Raw genomic sequence first — 18,612 nt, 5'->3', positions numbered from 1 at the left:
CATGCCACTGCACTCCAGCCTGGACAACAGAGCCCGACCTCGTCTCAAAAAGAAAAATGTCTGGCAGATAACGAAACAATGGAAGGGGCTGTCAAGTAGAGACAACAAAGGCAAGAGTGCACAACACATGCCATGGCTGGCTCCTGGCCCTTGCCAGCGCTTCAGTCAAGGCGCCCAGCTGAAATGCAACTTCCACAACCAGGAGGAGTGAGGAGGGAGGCCTGCGGGGGTCGGGGCTGGGAAGCGGGACTGCCCAGAAGCTTTAAACCCTGAGAAAGCCTTGGTTCTGGCGACTACATTGTGGGGCAATGGGGCAGACAGGACAAAGTTTGGGACATCCCGACAGCCGCAGACAGGTGACAGCGTAAGTCAGAGGGAGCGCGACACAGGAGTTTTATATCTGGGGCTCCCCACACATCCTCCTTACCATTGAGGAGCTGCAGCTCCAGGAAGGTGGCAGAACACACTTTACACGCCCACTGGCTGGGCTCCGACTCCACGGGGGTGCTGTTTTCTGGGGTGCCTGCAGCTTCAAAAGACATGAGAGGAGAAAAAGGTGACCCCCAAGCACCTCATATGTCTCCATGAATCCCGGCCCAGCAGAGAAGGGGTGTTTGCTGAGAGGTGGTGATGACAGTGATGACAGCAGCCTGATGGGCCTGTGGTCACTCCACATGACAGACACCATTTTCAGAGCTTTACACACATGGCTGACTCGGTTGTGTGACTGTCCCCTTTTCACAGACGAGGCAACTGAGCACAGAGACATGCCTGCTGCAGGCTCACCAGTTACAGAGCTGAGAACTCCTCCAAGAAGCCAGTCCAGAGGGACCAGGCTCATCCCTTATATGACTTCATGAAAAAAAGGGCATTCCTCAAGAACCAAGTGCAATTCCTCAACCTCTCACTGGCTCATAGAATAAGAGACAGTGGAACCCAAAACAGCCAGCCAGTGGCACCCTGGTGTGTGGCTGGGCTGCTGCTCCCACCCAGCACTATCCAGCAGAGCTTTCTGTGGATGACTGACGTGCTCCACAGCTGGTATCCAGCAAGGCAGCCAGTAACCAGATGTGGCTCATGTCCCAGGAAATAAGTGTTTAATCTTACTAAATTTGAACTTAATTTTAAACAGGCACCTGAGGTAGTGGGCCGCTATCCCAGGAAGCACCTCTATCCCTCAGTCCATGCCACACAGGAATCTGAGGAGGGAGAGCTAAGCTGGGGGTACGTGGCATGCGGTGTAAGCCTGGCTATAAAGAGAACTACAGGCACCTTTTAACAAAAAAGTCACTGATGCTCTTGTGCAACCTAAAATTGGGAGGCGTTTTAAGTGAGTGTACCACGATCTGGCCCAGGCCAGTTTCTCTACACCTCGTCTGGCAGCTCTGTGGGCTGGCCCAGGCCAGGACCCCTGCCCATCACTTCGACTCTAATCACGATACAGCCTGCATTGAAGTTCAACACCCACGGCAAACTCCAGGGGCCACTCACAAAGAGAAACTCCTGGGTCTTTAAAAAAATAATCCAGAAGTACAACTGCATATGCATTCAGCACTAGAAAAAAACATGTATCTTTTCATATCCACAACCAGCACTAAGGATGCAATGAATGAAAGAAAAAGATATAGGTTACTGCTATCACCGTTTGCATGCATGTTCTGAGTTTTCATAAGATAACAAGAAGAGGCATAAATGCAATATGAAATTTTTTGTCATACTAAAAATAAAGAAAGAGCAGAAAGAGCGTGTCGGGGGGCACCCTGCCAGCAGGGCATTTTTCCGGGACACCCCATCCCCACCAGCTTCTGTTCCCTTTTATGCTTGCTCTCTGAGAATCCGCTGCTTGAAGAATCCCAAAAGATCAAGGACAAATGGAAATCAGAGCCAAATTCCCATTTCTCACTCACCTTCCCAAACATACATGGGCTCCAAAGAGAGAAAAACACTCGCATGTGAGTTTCAGAAAAAGAGGACGAGGGCCCAGGTTAGCTGGAAGCCACCACTTCTGAATAAGGGGAATTTCTTCTAATCCACATGGGCTGTTGTCTCCAGCAGTAAGCCTCCACACCCCCACGAGTGTCAGTTCTCAACTTGGTGCTCTGCTGCTAAGTAAAGAGGACTAGAAAAACTTGTCATGACGACTGCCCACTCATCAAGAGAAGCACTCAGGATTTTCCGAGTAGTAATTGTAAAAGATAAGAATTCTTAAGAAAAAAATATTAGTTAACAGTCAGAAGGCAATTCTTGACTGCCAATCACTTAAATATCCAACAAAAGAGAAGTGTCTCAGCAAAATCTAACATCATACAGCTTTAAAGTGATGTCAGAGATAATAACAGTTGGGAAAAGGCTTAAGATGTGGTGAGCCAGACTGTGCACGCGAAGAAAAGTAAGCAGTGAGATGGGAGGTGCGGCTAGAGCTCCGCTATGCAAAAATGCAGAGTTTAAAAAAAAAAAAAAAAAGGGGAACAGCAAAGCTACAGCACAGCAAACAGCCTGGCATTCCAGTGGGCGGGCCTGACTGCAGGGCAGCGCAAGAGAACTTGCTGGGATGAAGTCGAGGTCTGTAACTCAACTGTGGTGGAGCTTATACAACTGTAGACGCTCAAAAGTCTCTAAACTGGCGGGAACAGTGGCTCATGCCTGTAATCCCAGCACTTTGGGAGGCCCAGGTGGGTGGATTACTTGAGGCCAGGAGCTGAAGACCAGCCTGGGCAACATGGCAAAACCCCGTCTCTACTAAAAAATGCACAAATTAGCTGGGCGTGGTGGCATGCACCTGTAATTTCAGCTCTTGAGAGGCTGAGGCATGAGAATTGCTTGAACTCAAAAGGTGGAGGTTGCAGTGAGCCAAGATCACACCACTGCACTCCAGCCTGGGCAACAGACTGTCTGAAAAAAAAAAAAAAAAAAAAAGTCTCTGAACTGTACACTTAAAATTGTTGAGTCTTACTGTATGTAAACTATATGTCATCAGTGCTGGTTTTTAAAATACAGGGGCCAGTGAGGTGGCTCACACTTGTAATCCTAGCACTTTGGGAGGTTGAGGCGGGTGGATCACTTCAGGTCAGGAGTTCAACACCAGCCTGGCCAATATGGCAAAACCCCATCTCTACTAAAAATAAAAAAAATAGCTGGGCGTGATGGTACACGCCTGTAATCCCAGCTACTGGGGAGGCTGAGGTAAGAGAATTGCTTGAACCGGGAGGTGGAGGTTGCAGTGAGCTGAGATTGGGCCACTACATTCCAGCCTGGGTGACACAGCAAGACTCTGTCTCAAAAAAATAAAATTAAATTAAAATAAAAAATACTAGAAAATGCGAATCAAATGGCAACAACAGTTGAGTCAGAACAATGGTGCTATATGCGACTGAACAGTTTCCCCGATGTTATAAAATGTGTTTGTATTTTACTCTTTTCATCAGAAAGGTGATTTTGAAAATTTTCTCTCTTTGGAACCCATGTGTGTTTGAGAAGGTGAGGGAGAAATGGGACTCTGGCTCTGATTTCCATTTGTCCATGATCTTATGGGATTCTTCAAGCAGCAGATTCTCAGAGCAAGTGTAAAAGGGAACAGAAGTTGGTGGGGACAGAATGTCCCATAACAATGCCCTGCTGGCAGGGTGCCCCCCACAACACTCTCCTCCTGGTGCCCCCCCCCCCCCCCCCCCCTCCCCCCCCCCGCCCCCCCCCCACAGTCTCCTCCTGGTGCCCCCCCACACTCTCCTCCTGGGCCCCATGCTCTCTCCCATGAAGATCCAGGATATTTTTTGGGCTGCCCCCTCCATCTGTCAGCAGGTTCAGGTTCTTGTAAAGAAAGAAAATCAATCTTAATGTGAGCTCAAGAACAAGGTAAGGCCAGGCACAGTGCTTCACCCCTAGAATCCCAGCACTTTGGAAGGTGGGAGGATCGCCTGAATCCATGAGTTCAAGACCAGCCTAGGCAACATAGTGAGACCCATCTCTACTAAAAATAAAAATTAAAAAAATTAGCTGGGTGTGGTGGCACATCCCTGTGGTCCCAGCTACTAGGGAGGCTGAGGTGGGAGGATCACTTGAGACCACGAGGGCGGCTGCAATAAGCCACGATCATGCCACTGCACTCCAGCCAGGGCGACAGTGCCAGACCCTATCACAAAAAACTACAAAAAAAGAAAAAGATGGAACTAGAAAAGTAAATCCACTACCAGAAAAAAATAATAGGTAACTTTTAAAGGGATGTGTTACTGCTCCTTCAGTACATAACCAAACTTCCCTCTGTATTTAGAAGACCGCGCCACCCATCTGCAAAACTGACTGATTTCTACACAAAGAGGCATGTTTGCAGCAAATGAAAGAGACAGAATTAAGTCAATGAGTCTCAGGAGCTCTCACGCTCACCAAGGAAGACTCGGCCACCACAATAAGTACTTTACAGGAAGACGGTTCCCGGGTTCGTCAGCCGCCAATACGGTTCTAGGAGCACACCAATGGCCCCGGAGGCCACTCACATCACTCTCCCTACTCCCACTGGGCCAGAGGTACAACAATGCCACAAAAGGCCTCCTTTCCTCCCACCATGCGGCAGTGTTCTTTCTGGGAGTGTCCACCCCAGAGGGCGCGTCGCTGAGCAGGAGTGGGATTACGCAGTTACCCTAGAACTCCAGGCCTTCACGTATCCAGTCTAAACAGTAAGAACCGGGCAAGCGGCCAGCTTTCTGGATGTTTCTAGCCTCTCTTCGAAGGTCTTGTTATCTATCGGGATACTCGTTTCTGAGACGCAGGCAGCGCTGGGCTCCCGTGCATAGCTTCAGCTGGGTGAGGTGCTCGACACACACTCAGACTCTGGTGGGCCCTGGGTGCATTGGGCGGGCAGGGCTCTAGAAGCGCCAGTGTGCCTGGAGAGGGACCCCTGGGGGGTCAGGGAGGAGGGGCTCAGGGGAAGGAGCCAGATAGGTGGCAGAGGGTGAGAGGCAGCGTGTATCTGGCGGGGGCGTTGACGTGGCTGCTGAGGGTGAGAGGCAGTGTATGTGGCGGGGGCATTGACATGGCAGAGGGTGAGAGGCAGCGTGTGTATGTGGCGGGGGCGTTGACGTGGCAGAGGGTGAGAGGCAGCGTGTGTGTGTGGCAGGGGTGTTGACGTGGCAGAGGGTGAGAGGCAGCGTGTGTGTGTGGCGGGGGTGTTGACGTGGCAGAGGGTGAGAGGCAGCGTGTGTGTGTGGCGGGGGCGTTGACGTGGCTGAGGGTGAGAGGCAGCGTGTGTGTGTGGCGGGGGCGTTGACGTGGCAGAGGGTGAGAGGCAGCGTGTGTGTGTGGCGGGGGTGTTGACGTGGCTGCTGAGGGTGAGAGGCAGTGTGTGTATGTGGCGGGGGCGTTGACGTGGCTGCTGAGGGTGAGAGGCAGCGTGTGTGTGTGGCGGGGGCGTTGACGTGGCAGAGGGTGAGAGGCAGCGTGTGCGCGTGGCGGGGGCGTTGACGTGGCCGCTGGGCTGCTGTTTGAACCATCAGCAGGTGGACCCCAGGGCAAGTTCCCCAGGGCAGCCGGCGGCACTTTGAGGACCAAGCCAGAGCTCAAGAGGGGCCTCTCTCGGGAAGGAAAGGGAAGGAAGCACCCAACCGGCCAGTGAGTGGAATCACCGTGTTCACTGCCTCTCCAGAAATAACTGCTTGCCATTTGTCCCCAAACACAAGTGACCATACTAAAAAGCATTTCTGAAATCTAAGAGTAACTAAGTTGTTTATTTATCTCCCCAATTAAAAACTTGTTTAGGTTTAAGCTATGCTCAGGTGACCATACGTTCCCATTTACACAGACTGTCCCGGTAGAATTATTACAAGGGTCCTTTTATTCTGAGAGGTTTCGGGGAGGAATGGGAATCACCCTAGGATCTCCGAAATCAGGAGGCGACTCTGTTGAACACCACAGTCCCAGGCTGACTTCATTTAAATCTATTGTTTCAAACTCAGCTCCAGATTGAAGGGTCTCCAGCAGGTAAAATGAATGCAAAACACCTGTAGCTCCAATAAGGGGTGGCAACCTTTGCTTTGACCTTAGCCTTGACGGTGGTGAGGGCATCCCCCAGGATACAAGCTGACAAGGGGGTAAACGGCCAAGACCAGCATCTCAGAACCCAAACCCCAGCGTGGCTGCAGCCCGGGCTGGCCGTGGGCACACGTGCTGCCAGCTGCCTGGGCCTTCAGGAATCCCAGACACAAGGAACCCAGGTCCCGAAGATCACAGTTACTTGGGTCTGCTCGGAGAGCCCAGCCTCGCAGGACTTGGAAATGGCCCCTGATCCAGCGGGCACCGCCACGGGGGCCTCTCTCGTGCTGGGCCAGGCCAGGCACCTGGTTTTGGCAAAGCCACGAGGGTGGGGCTAGGAGCAGCTGGGTGAAGAGCAGTGGGTTTCTCCAAGTTCTTTTTGTCCTTTTCATTCTTAAATAACTCCCCACAAAGCCACAGTCTCTCTGTGAAGGGTGCGAAGCCCCCAGTACACTCGGCTCACTTTACCAACCTGGCGGAAGAGGACGCTGCCACTGCTGCAGGCCCTAGAGGGAGCCGCGTGGCCTGGCTCCTCCCCGACCCTCCCCAGCAACATCCCCAGGGGCCCCTCTCCACCCAGCCCTCACTGGCCCATAGTGGGTTCAATAGTGGCTCCCCAAAATTCACATCCACCTACCACCTTTGGGAGAGGATGTGTGCAGATGTCATCAAGTTAAGGTGAGGTCGTGCTGGATTGGGGAGGCCTGAATCCAATGACGGGAGGTCTTATGAAGAGATGACACAGGGACATGGGAGAGAAGACAGGCAGAGACTGGAGTAACACAGCCACAAGCCAAGGGACGCAAAAGGCTACTGTGCCGGCCACCACCAGAGGTTGGGGAGAGTCCCGGGACAGATTCCCCCTCAGGGTGCCCAGAAGGAACCAGCGCTGCTGACACCCTGACCGTGGGCGTATGGCCTCCAGCACTGTGGGAGGCACATTTCTGACGTGAAGCCACTGGGTTGCTGGTGTTTTATGGGGGCAGCGCAGCGCCGGGACACTCCCACACAGCCCATCGCAGACCTGGGATTAGGGACAACCAGGGGCATTTTACAAAGCCTCAATCATACTGACAAACAGGACAGACCAGAGCCTTCCAATATGTTAAGAATCTTACACTACCGAGCTACTAATATTTTGGATTACGCTGCATTTATAAAACCAGGAAACAATGCTCGTAGGAGAATCGGGTCATTTGGGAGGGGGGTCAGGAGAGTCAATATCTATTTCTCCCCCTCGAGCAAAGAGTCTTCACAGCAACATTAAATAACATTTGCTCCCCTGGGTAGTGTCAGCTTCGGCCATATGAAATTGCTGTTTTGCAGGTTAAAAGACATCAAATACCAGGAATTTCATAGAGTTTCTTCAGGTTTTATGAGGAGGATCTATGTCAAAAAGACCCATAACATGGATGAGAAAGATTTAAAGTTCAACAGCCCCGCTTGATGGGCAAAGTGATGCCCCGACCCCGGCTTAGCAGGACAGGTGCTGTGATCTGCTTTTCCAGCAGGAATGCTAGATTTGGGCAGATCACACACATAACCTTCACTAGGGCTTTCTTTGAACATGCATGCACACACACACAGGTACACACGTGTGTATACACACACACACACTCCCCCCAAATCTGGGAGGAGGCCATTGCACAGTGAACAGCAACACTGGAGCCGGGTGCCATGGACCAATCCTGACTTCTTCCATCTACTCCACTGTGACCTGGGTTCAGTTCCTTAACCTCTCTGTGCTGTTTCCTCTGTCCAAAGACAGGGCTAGTATCCCAGCCTCATAGGATTAGGAGGTTGAGTCACTCACTGGACGTAGCCCCAAGGGCAGAGCTAAGCAGTCATGCGCCACGTGGTAAGATTTCAGTCAAAGACAGTGGTCCCATGAGATTCTAATACAGTATTTCTCCTCTATTACCTTGTCTATGTTTACATAGACAAATACTTACCATGTGTTACAGCTGCCCACAGCATACAGTACCGTCACATGCTGGACAGGCTGGTAGCTAGAACAGGCTACACCATACAGCCCGGGTGTGTAGCAGGCCAGGCCATCAAGGTGGGCGAGAGTGCGCTCTACAATGCGCTAATGACAATGCCATCGCTCCAGGACACATTTCTGAGAATGTATCTCTGTTGTTAAACACTGCCTCACTGTGTTAACTTGTGTTACATCCACGTGCCCAAACTGACCAAGGATGTTTAAAACAAGCAGAAAGACAGACCCGACTCTCCACTCCTCCACTCTCCGCATCCCAGCAGCTGGCCCAGCACAACCCATCTCATCAGTGTGGGGTCAGCACGGAGCCAAGGGGCCATAACCCCTTCGGCGAGGCACAAGGGAAGGTGGGCTCTGGATCGGGGGCCGCCACGTACCATGGACACCAGAGCTGGCCTGCTTCAGCATGGGCTTGTCCATCTTCTTGGCATAGAAGGCCGCGTACCACACGCGCAGCTCGGTGCCCGGGGGTATGTCTCTGGAGGTGGTGAAGTACACGTCGCTGCCGTGCTGGTAGGCCGTCAGGTTCTGGTGCTCGGCCTCCGCCGCCGGCCGCACCAGCATCATCCAGTTGCAGTCATCCTCGTTGGAGGTGTCGAAGCACACGGGGTGCCCGTCCTTCTGGAACACCTGAAGGTGAGTCAGCCCACGGAGAAGCCGGGGAAACGGCTGATTACCCATCTGCGTGTCAGCGTGTGGGGGGCAGGTGCTGAGGAACCCATTTAGACAGTGCCACGTCAGAGGCCGTAAGGGCTCCTGTACGGGATGTTGAGGTGTTTACAATGGTGAGGAGGGTCACAGGTAGACCACGTGGCTTGGACGGGTCAGGTTAGTCACAGGCAAAAGGAAGCAGCAGACACAGCCAGCGGTCTATGTGTCATCGGGGTACCTGAGTGTTACTCACAGCCCACGTGTGGAACTCAAGTTCTAATCGGGTTCTAGTGGGCATGGGGACACCAAAGTTCTAGTCCTGGTCCAGGTGGGCTTTGCGCTACCTGAGCTTCACTCCCGGTCCAGGTGTCACGGGGACACCTAGGCTCTCCAGGTGGCCCACTGGGAACTGGGACCCAGTTCTACTCCCAGCTCCGCCAAGGGGTGCTGGGCTCCTCTGGCTTTATGAGCGGCCTCCCCATCTATCAAACAGCACTATTGCTTTATGGATTAAATGCAGGCAGGCAGCAGGAGAAAAACTTGGATGTTTTGAAGTTCAAATCAACTACATGACTACAGGAGGGTTTTGTTCCTTATTTTCTGATGTCATGGTCTCTTCCTCCCTGCAGGAAGAGAGCTCTCCCTTCTCCTAAGCTTTCCCTAGAGAGGCCTCTCTAAGGACGGAGCCCTTGGAAGTGAAAGGCAGGGGTGGGGGACCACCAGGCACCTAATGACCACCAGCTGCTGAGGAAGGCGTGCTCCCAGCTGGCAGCACCCTCTCTCTTGTGGGCACAGAGGAGCTGAACACTGGTGTGTGCGCTGAGAACAACCCAGTACCAGGCGATGACCTTCAGAATTGCGTAGCTGAAAGACCACCAAAATGGGCACAAGACTTCTTCAAGGGGGCCTCGCCCCCAACCGTGCACCCACAGCAACTGTGTACATCGACCGGATGGGTGCTGCGAAGGACAGGCAGGTAGCCAACGGCCTTTCAGAGGATGTTTTAGGCATTGTTACATATTTCTTCAACTTAAAACAGCCTTTTCTTTCCTTCCTTCCCTTCCTTCCTTCCTTCCTTCCTTCCTTCCTTCCTTTCCTTCCCTCCCTCCCCTCCCTTCCTTCCTTTTCTTCCCTCCCTCCCCTCCCTTCCTTCCTTCCTTCCCTCCCTCCCTCCCTTCCTTCCCTCCCTCTCTTCCTTTCCTTCCTTCCCTCCCTCCCTCCCTTCTTTCTTTTGTAAACAAATCAAGTGCCTTTCCTTTTTCCCCCCTTTTTGCTGAAATCTGCCTTACAAGCTCAGTTATCCAAAGGACTTCCAAAAACCCAAGGCTGTTGACTTCATCTGCCTGTCCTAAAACAAGCAGATCCATTTCAAGGGTCTCTAAGAAAAGTTTGCTGACTAACAACCCATTCCTCATTTGTTTACTTCACAGATATTTCTGAAGACTGGCTGGCTTGGGGTACGATACAGAGGGCAGGCATGGGAACAGTCAAAAACCAGCCTCGCCTGGCCTCATAGCCTTCCAGAGGGCTCATTTTTTATGTATTCTAAAGCCTGCCTTGCAATTTACATATATCTTAGTTTTCTCGAGTTCACGCCAAAGTAGAGAACCACTGTTTTCTCTCAGTCTGATGTGCTTTTTAGAGTAGCCAAACTTCGTACTATTGCCCAATGTCTCATCACTGCCTAAACAAACACCTTCCCTTTGAAAGAGGTTTGCAAACTATCATATGCTCTGCACAGGTGTGGAAATAACTAGAGCGACGGGCCCCTGCAAGACGCTGCCTCATAAAGCCTGCGACAGCAATGGAGGTCATGAGACAGCTGCAGTCAGCATTTTGGGTTTCTCCTGCATATGTCTTAAATAAACTCTTTAATGTTCTGCAAAATTGAAACTTACAAAATACTAACTTAACACTGATGCTCTTGCAATGTAGAAAGAAACATTTTCTTGGAAATTCTGCAGACCTACAATATTTAGAGCTGTTTCGAGGCATTTATAAATCATGGAAACTCAGTGGTCCTTGCTCCCCATTCCCACATGGGAACGCCAGAAAAGCACCCAGTTCCTGAGCTCCTGTTTGACAACAGCCTTTACCTTCAGGGGAAACGCGGACTCCTTTTCCCATTTGGCGACCCTCCTGGACTCAAAGGGACCAAACTGTGTCCGCTTGACGAGCTGAGTGACGGCGAACACCCCCTCAGCTCCGTCTTCCAGTCGTCTGATCTCCAAGTTGGGAGGAAGGGATGACCTGGAAATGGAATAAAACAAGACTCAAAAGAGAGCACTCACACCCAGGGACCGACTCGTTAAGGTAACCTAAAAGCTCGCCCTCACTGACCGCCAGGGGTCTTCTGAAATAAAATCCTCCAGGTGATAAAACAGAAGCCTTCCAGGCCAGGCTTGGTGGCTCACGCCTGTAATCCCAGCACGCACTTTGGAAGGCCGAGGTGGGAAGATTGCGTAAGCCCAGGAGTTTGAGACCAGCCTGGGCAATATGGTGAAACCCTGTCTCTACAAAAAATTAGCTGGGCATGGTGGCATGTGCCTGTAGCCCCAGCTACTCGGGAGGCTAAAGCAGTAGGATGGCTGAACCTGGGAGTTTGAGGCTGCAGTGAGCCAAGATTGTGCCACTGCACTGTAGCCTGGGTGACAGCACAGGACCCTGCCTCAAAGAAAAGAAAAAAAACAACAGAAGCCTTCCTGATAGGTGCTGAATGATGATGACTGAGGCTGAGGTTGTGATGACGCCCTCGGGCTGTGGCAAACTAGCCATAATCTTGTGGCCTTAGCTACACAAGGCCGACCACAGGGCCCTGGTGAGATTCACCCAGAGCACACCGTGGCGGGGCTGTGTACTGAAGGATGGGTTTAATTCCCCGTGGGAAAGACAGTGCCAACAGGTGCATCCCTGGTGGGGCTGCTATGGGACAGAACAGGGTCAGACTGGTATGGGGTCCAGCGATGGAGGGGGGACCACAGGGAACTCCCTGCTGAGGAGCCATACGAAGAGCACCCCGAGAAAGACGCAAGGGCCACGGAAGTCCCAAACAGAAAGGGTTTCCAGCCAAGTGGAGCGGGCCAGTTTGACTGAGGATGTGACCTCTTTAACTGAAGTAGAAGAATGTCAAGGACGGGGGTCTGGGGAGGAAGGCATAGGAGCCGGGACGAGCCCAGGACACATCCAGGACAGAGGTGGACACGGGGTGTCCAGTGCACAGGCCCCTCGGACAGAGGCAGACATGGGGTCCCCAGAGCACAGGCCCCTCCGACAGAGGCAGACATGGGGTGCCCAGCGCACAGGCCCCTCGGACAGAGGCGGACATGAGGTCCCCAGAGCACAGGCCCCTCCGACAGAGGCGGACATTGGGTGCCCAGAGCACAGGCCCCTCCGACAGAGGCGGACATTGGGTGCCCAGAGCACAGGCCCCTCAGGGTGGGCAGGAGGCCGCTGAGACAAGGAGCCGGCACGGAGGGTCTGACTGCAGGACCAAGGGTTTCCGCTGAATTTTCATGGGCAACAGGCAGTCCCTGAGGGTTCTGGGGAAGAGGGGGGTTGATGGGAAGAGGGGGGTTGATCCGCTGTCTACTTTAGGTTAAAACATTGATCTCTTTGAGTCACACTAAGAAAAAAAAATAAATGAACAGTGTTGTGGGGCAGTGGGGAGGCTCCTGCAAACAGTTCTGGAAAGACAGCGACCACCTGTGCAGCAGCAGCACGTGCCAGGTACCATCACCCACAACACCACAGCCACCCCACGGGAACTGCCATTCTCTACAGAGGCCACCGAGGTCCGGAGAGGAGTGCCTTGTCCAAGCTCACCTGCCCTGGGCCACCAGGTGGCACAGCCTCCCCCAGGTGAGGGTAGAACGGCAGGGCAGCTGCTGCCCACTGAGCCGCCTCACCAGGCCTGCAGGGACTGCTTCCGGAAGCTGCTGTGGGTCAGCCCTGTCCCTGTCCTCAAAACCCCACATCCCCTGCCCCGCCTGGGTGTGCACGTGTCCGCTGGCAGGCCAAGACCTGGAATGCAGAGAGAAGCCAACGAGCAGACCTCCAACTTGGCTGCTGGTGCTCAGCACATCAACCACCTTGGCCAGTCCACTCTTCTGCAGCCTCCACACACTGTGTCAGGAACAGCTGGGCTCCAGCTAAGAACCCTGGAGTGGATCAAAGAAACTCACTCTGGAGCTTTGAAGCACGTGTTTTGGTGTGTCCCGACAACAAGGCTGCTCAGTTCACAGTGGGAGCAGAATCGCTGGCTCTCACTCAGAGTGCCTCTGCTCTCCCTCAGGCTTCTTCCTGCCCATGTGCAGACACAAAGGCCGCTAGGCTCCTGCCGCAGCTGGCATCTGGAAGGCCCGGGACCGTGAAAGCAGCTCACGGCGGTCACTCACCTTGCCCTGCTTAACACAAAGGAGTCTTTGACCATGACCACGGGGCCCAGCTCGGGACATTCGGAGTCGTGGTACTGGCTGCAGTCTTCACACCCTGCAAGTAGACATCTGGGCATTAGAGCACGCAGGGAGGGAGACACCTAAAGAACACAAACCTGGGAAATGGGGACCCTGGCCCCATGAGGGTGACCCAGAGTCATGAGATACATGCATGCCGACACTGCAAAGACAAGCAAGCGAGGGTGCATTGGATGGCACAAGGCCTGTGTCCCGAAGGCCTCCGTCAGCGCTCGCGCACACGAGGAGTACAAAGGCAGGACACGCCCCCAGGGAAAGCTCTAGCTCCACCGCACACCTCAAATCAAGCACGGTCACCTCCATGGTGACGAAGACCAAGACCCTCCCCAAAGAATGAGCATAAATGAAAATGGCCAATGTTAGCGGGTTCAACCCTCCTGCCTAGCCCTGGATTACTTTTCTGAATCAAGTGCTACCCCCTGCAAAGTGCCCTCGGCCAGGAGTTCTGAGAAGGGTGATCCTATTGAAACCATACCCCTGTAGTGTACTGCTTATGAAATAAATGTTTCATAGGGAAATTTTAAATATATAGCTTTTCTATATTAACAAAACGAAATATGGACGTGGCTTTGCCCAGAGAGCAAGCACCACACCCATCTGTGTTCTATGACATAGGGCTGGTCTCTGACCTCGGGCAGGTCCCCGGGTCACTTACAGATAAACAAGATCTCTTCGCTCCCATCTTCAGCCATCTCTGACACCTGTCAGGACACAAGAGCGCCTCATTAATGACAAGCTTTTACCAAAACACTTTTGTTTTGTTTTTGAAATTGAGCTCCCTCTGTTGCCCAGGATGGAGTACAGTGGCAGGATCTTGGCTCACTGCAACCTCTGCCTCCCAGGTTCAAGTGAGTCTCCTGCCTCAGCCTCCTGAGTAGCTGGGACTATAGGTGTGAGCCACCACACCCAGCTAATTTTTGTATTTTTAGTAGAGACGGGGTTTTACCATGTTGGCCAGGCTGGTCTCGATCTCTTGACCTTGTGATCCGCCTGCCTCGGCCTCCCAAAGTGCTGGGATTACAGGTGTGGGCCACCGTGCCTAGCCTCTTACCAAAATAATGTTTAAAGACAATTCCTACTAAAGGTCTCCTCCAGCCAGTGTAGGGACACTATGTGGTGTTCTAAAGAGAGCACACAGTGGGGTCTCCTCTTATTGTGGAATGGGGCTGGGGTCCCTGAAACATCTTCTCACCTCAAATAATGTTATTTTTAACAAAAGCAATGGATTTGAATGGCCTCATGAACTCAGACTTTCATCTTTTCATATTAGCCATCAATTTCCATTTTTAAAACAAATATATCCCCTTTTTTGGGGGATAGGGTCTTGCTCTGTCGCCCAGGCTGGAGTGCAGTGGCGCGATCAAGGCTCACTGCAGCCTCTACCTGCTGGGCTCAAGCAATCCTCCTACCTCAGCCTCCCAAAGTGCTGGGATTATCGCATGAGCCATCGTGCCCACCTATACCACCACTTTTAAAAAGCCAGTTGTCACTTTTTTTCCCCTCACTCACTGCGCCGTGAATTCCTCAAGGGCACGTATGGCTAATGCAACATTTTTTCTTCAGCTCCTAACCTATGCCTGGTGCCCCATAAACACTCATTTCTCTGGGGACTAAATCAATGCGTGACGTTGTGGAGGACTCTTGTGCTCCCACATAAGCTGTTATCAGATCCAACAATTCTATTCCCTATCCATCCTTGAGGTTCACCTCCAGAAACACTTGCATAGTGGGTAGATGAGCATAAACTGACACCCCCACACACATATATTCACAGAGTGGATCTAGACATTGTTCATTCTGGGGCCTCACATTCCTAGGCTGTAAAATGGAAATAAAAACACCCACCTCATGCAGTTTGGGAGGAGCATAAAGTGAGATACACACAGTATGTGCCACCAAATAATTATTCCTCCTCTGCCCACCCCCATCCTCAACTGTGCCCACCGGCATGTCCTTCCTGCAACCTGCTTCTCTGATGCCCGTTGCTGGGTGGTTTAGGAAAGCGTGCATGCTGGCACTTCTTGAATGCTGATTCCACACGCCCTCCACCCCGCTCATCCCCAGCAGCTTGAAGGGTGAAAAGCAGGCCATGCAACACTCATATGGGAACTCACAGTCACTGAACATGTGTGTTTGAAAGCAGTGCGGGGTTGAAAACTTCAAGTTAGGAGAGTGAGTTAGCTACAAGGAAGTGAGGCAGAGGAGATAGAGTTCCAATTTGCCCTTAAAATGCCAGAAATAACCGGGGGCGGGGGGTGGTGGTGAAATTTTCTCCCAAAACAGCACTGTATCTTCTTTTCCTGGGAACACACATTCACGTTCAAAGGTATCTCGTGCGGCTCTAGCAAGTCTGACTCAGTTTCACAGCCACATTCGGCCTCGCCTGCCCCAGTTCCTGTGGATGGGCACCTCGGTGTGAATAGGGACCAGCCTGGGATGGGGGCTCAGCTGGGCAGCGAGCAGGAGATGAATAGGGACAAAGGGCAGAAGAAACCTAGGGTGGGGTGGGGAGGGCGCACGCTTTCATGAGTTGCTGCTGTGCTACTGGAGGTGTAGGACCTGTGTGCCCCCTGCAGGAACCCACATGACTCACGGTCAGAAGCTTGGGCAATGGGAACGACAGGCCTTAAGAGGCGCCCCACACCGCGGTCAGATCACCGCAGAACACAGAGTCCCAACAAAGCTATTAGAATCGGAGTGGGAGGATGGAGGGAAGTCGTCCTGGCCTTGCTTACCTGGGAGCCTGCACGAATTCCCTGAGGCCTCGCGTGGCCGTCTCTCCCGGGGGCAGACCTTGCCTCTGGCCTGCACCTCTCACAGACTGCCCACCCCTTCTAGGTGCCCCCAAAGAAGGTCCCCTCTGAGCGGAGCTGCTGGGAGAGGAAACCCAGAAGAGAGGGGCGAGGGAAGCAGGAGAGCAGGGTTTTAGCCCCCTGTGCTGCACTCTGATTCTATGTAAATGTCTGAGTCCTGGCAATAAGGGTCCTGATTAGCAGCAGCTGGTCCCCAAAACGTGGCCTCTCTAAAACGGCTCCTCTGGGCCCAAGATCAGAGACCACAGCCATCCTGGGCTGCAGATCAGGCCTGAGAAATGGAGCATCTTCAAAGTCTTTGCTGTCTTGGCAAAACTCCCTTTAACACTCAGAAAGTGCCTTTATAGAAGCGGAAGTGTGGTCTCCAGACCTCTAAGGCACACAAGACATCCCAGAACAAGGCACAGAGGAAGTACTATTTCGGGGAAAAGGAGAAGAAAAAAGAACTAGAAGTTTGAGATCCCGGGCAGGTACGTGGCTCACGTCTGTAATCCCAGCACTTCGAGAGACGAGGACGGGCAGATCACTTCAGGTCAGGAGTTCGAGACCAGTGGCAGGGCGCAGTGGCTCACGCTTGTAATCCCAGCACTTTGGGAGGCCGAGGCGGGCGGATCACGAGGTCAGGAGATCGAGACCACGGTGAAACCCCGTCTCTACTAAAAATACAAAAAAATTAGCCGGGCATGGTGGCGGGCGCCTGTAGTCCCAGCTACTCGAAGAGGCTGAGGCAGGAGAATGGCGTGAACCCGGGAGGCGGAGCTTGCAGTGAGCCAAGATTGCGCCACTGCACTCCAGCCTGGGCGACAGAGCGAGACTCCGTCTCAAAAAAAAAAAAAAAAAAAAAACTAGCCAGGTGCGGTGGCACATGCCTGTAATCCCAGCTACTTGGGAGGCTGAGGCAGAAGAATTGCTTGAACCAGGGAGGCGGAGTTTGCAGTGAGCTGAGATTGCGCTGCTGCACTCCAGCCTAGACAACCGAGTGAGACTCCATCTCAAAAAAAAAAAAAAGTGCGAGGTCCCCCTATCTCAACCACCAATCCTGGGAAGACTTACCTTACATTAGTGATTTCAAAATGTGGTCCCTGGACCAGGAACCAGCAGTGCCAGCGCTGCTTGGGAACATCTCAGAAATGCACATCCTTGCCTCCCACCCCCAGACCTGATGAATCAGGCTTGGTAGAGGGCCCTGCACTCTGCTTGCAAAGCCCTCCAGGTGGTTCAGATGCAGCTCAAGTCTGAGAACCACTGCTTTGCCTGAAAATCTCTCTAAAATTTATATGACTAGTACTACAATAACTAACTAAACGCAACTGCCATCACAAGAAGACCACAGTAATAATATCAGGAAACCAAACTTATCACAAATGTCAATTAAGCTCAGACCAGGACCATCTGCATCTAACCTGGTGGTAAATGGGAAATGGGGGGTGACTTCAGGCAAATGTTCCTTAACACGGAACGCTCAGTGAAGACAACTGTTAAAAACAACTTTGAAAAAGAAGCCTGAAGTGACAGACTCAGTCTACCTGACTTCACACTTAATTATCAAGCTACCATCATAAAAACTTTGATACTGGTGAGAAGGTGGACAGAGATCAATAGAACAAAATAGACAACCCAGAAATAGACCTAAACAAACATGCCCAAAGCATTTTTTTTTTTTTAAGAGATGGAGTCTTGCTCTGTCGCCCAGGCTGGAGTGCAGTGGCATGATCTTGGCTCACTGCAACTTCTGCCTCCCAAGTTCAAGCGATTCTCCTGCCTCAGCCTCCCGAGTAGCTGGGATTACAGGCACGTGCCACCACGCCCAGCTAATTTTTGTATTTTTAGTAGCAACAGGGTTTCATCATGTTGGCCAGGAGGGCCTCGATCTCTTGACCTCGTGATCTGCCCACCTCGGCCTCCCAAAGTGCTGGGATTACAGGTGTGAGCCACCACGCCCGGCCTGCATTTTTTTACAAAGACAAAAGCGGATTGGATTTTAAAATCCAAGTGAGGAAGGGCAACCATTTCAGTAGATGGTGCAGGAACAACTGGGCATCCACAGGGAATAAAATGAACTATAACTTCATATCTTATTAGAAAATTAACTCAAAATGGATCACAGTCTTAAAACATAAAAATATTAAATAATAATAGAACTTAGAAAAACAGAGAAAATCTTTGGGCCGGGCGCGGTGGCTCACGCTTGTAATCCCAGCACTTTGGGAGGCCGAGGCGGGCGGATCACGAGGTCAGGAGATCGAGACCACGGTGAAACCCCGTCTCTACTAAAGATACAAAAAAAAATTAGCCGGGCGTGGTGGCGGGCGCCTGTAGTCCCAGCTACTCGGAGAGGCTGAGGCAGGAGAATGGCGTGAACCCGGGAGGCGGAGCTTGCAGTGAGCCGAGATTGCGCCACTGCACTCCAGCCTGGGCGACAGAGCAAGACTCCGTCTCAAAAAAAAAAAAAAGAAAATCTTTGGGCTCTAGGGCAAGCCACAGTTTTTAAACTTGTCACCAAAAACACAACCTATAAAAGGAAAATCATTTGCATCTTCATTCAGAAGGCAACAGGCAACCCAAAAACCAACATGTCAAAAGTAAAAACATCTGGACGCTCCTGACGAAGTCTCTCTGCCTCCACCTCCTACATCTTAGGATGCGCTTGTCA

The 18,612-nt window shown here is 52.1% G+C and overlaps 1 protein-coding gene across 2 annotated transcripts in view; it reads right to left on the bottom strand.

Annotated features, from left to right (window-relative positions):
• PRDM15 (PR/SET domain 15) overlaps nt 1–18,612 on the bottom strand; it is a 72,831-nt gene that overhangs the window by 42,229 nt on the left and 11,990 nt on the right. The window contains exons 1-6 of one of the 2 annotated variants that reach the window (XM_032753437.2): nt 13,802–13,847; nt 13,069–13,162; nt 12,497–12,694; nt 10,771–10,924; nt 8,401–8,653; nt 428–529 (exon numbers count right to left, since the gene is read on the bottom strand). In XM_032753437.2, the coding sequence (XP_032609328.1) occupies nt 428–529; nt 8,401–8,653; nt 10,771–10,924; nt 12,497–12,694; nt 13,069–13,162; nt 13,802–13,838 (838 nt within the window). In that variant the 5' untranslated portion in view covers nt 13,839–13,847. Of the gene's footprint in view, nt 1–427; nt 530–8,400; nt 8,654–10,770; nt 10,925–12,496; nt 12,695–13,068; nt 13,163–13,801; nt 13,848–18,612 lie in introns of those variants that run through there. The other variant, XM_032174678.2, reaches the window with a different exon arrangement.

Source organism: Hylobates moloch, unplaced genomic scaffold, assembly GCF_009828535.3.
Source record: "Hylobates moloch isolate HMO894 unplaced genomic scaffold, HMol_V3 SCAFFOLD_14, whole genome shotgun sequence".
NCBI classification, from domain to species: domain Eukaryota; kingdom Metazoa; phylum Chordata; class Mammalia; order Primates; family Hylobatidae; genus Hylobates; species Hylobates moloch.
This window is presented reverse-complemented; position numbering and strand designations above follow the sequence as displayed.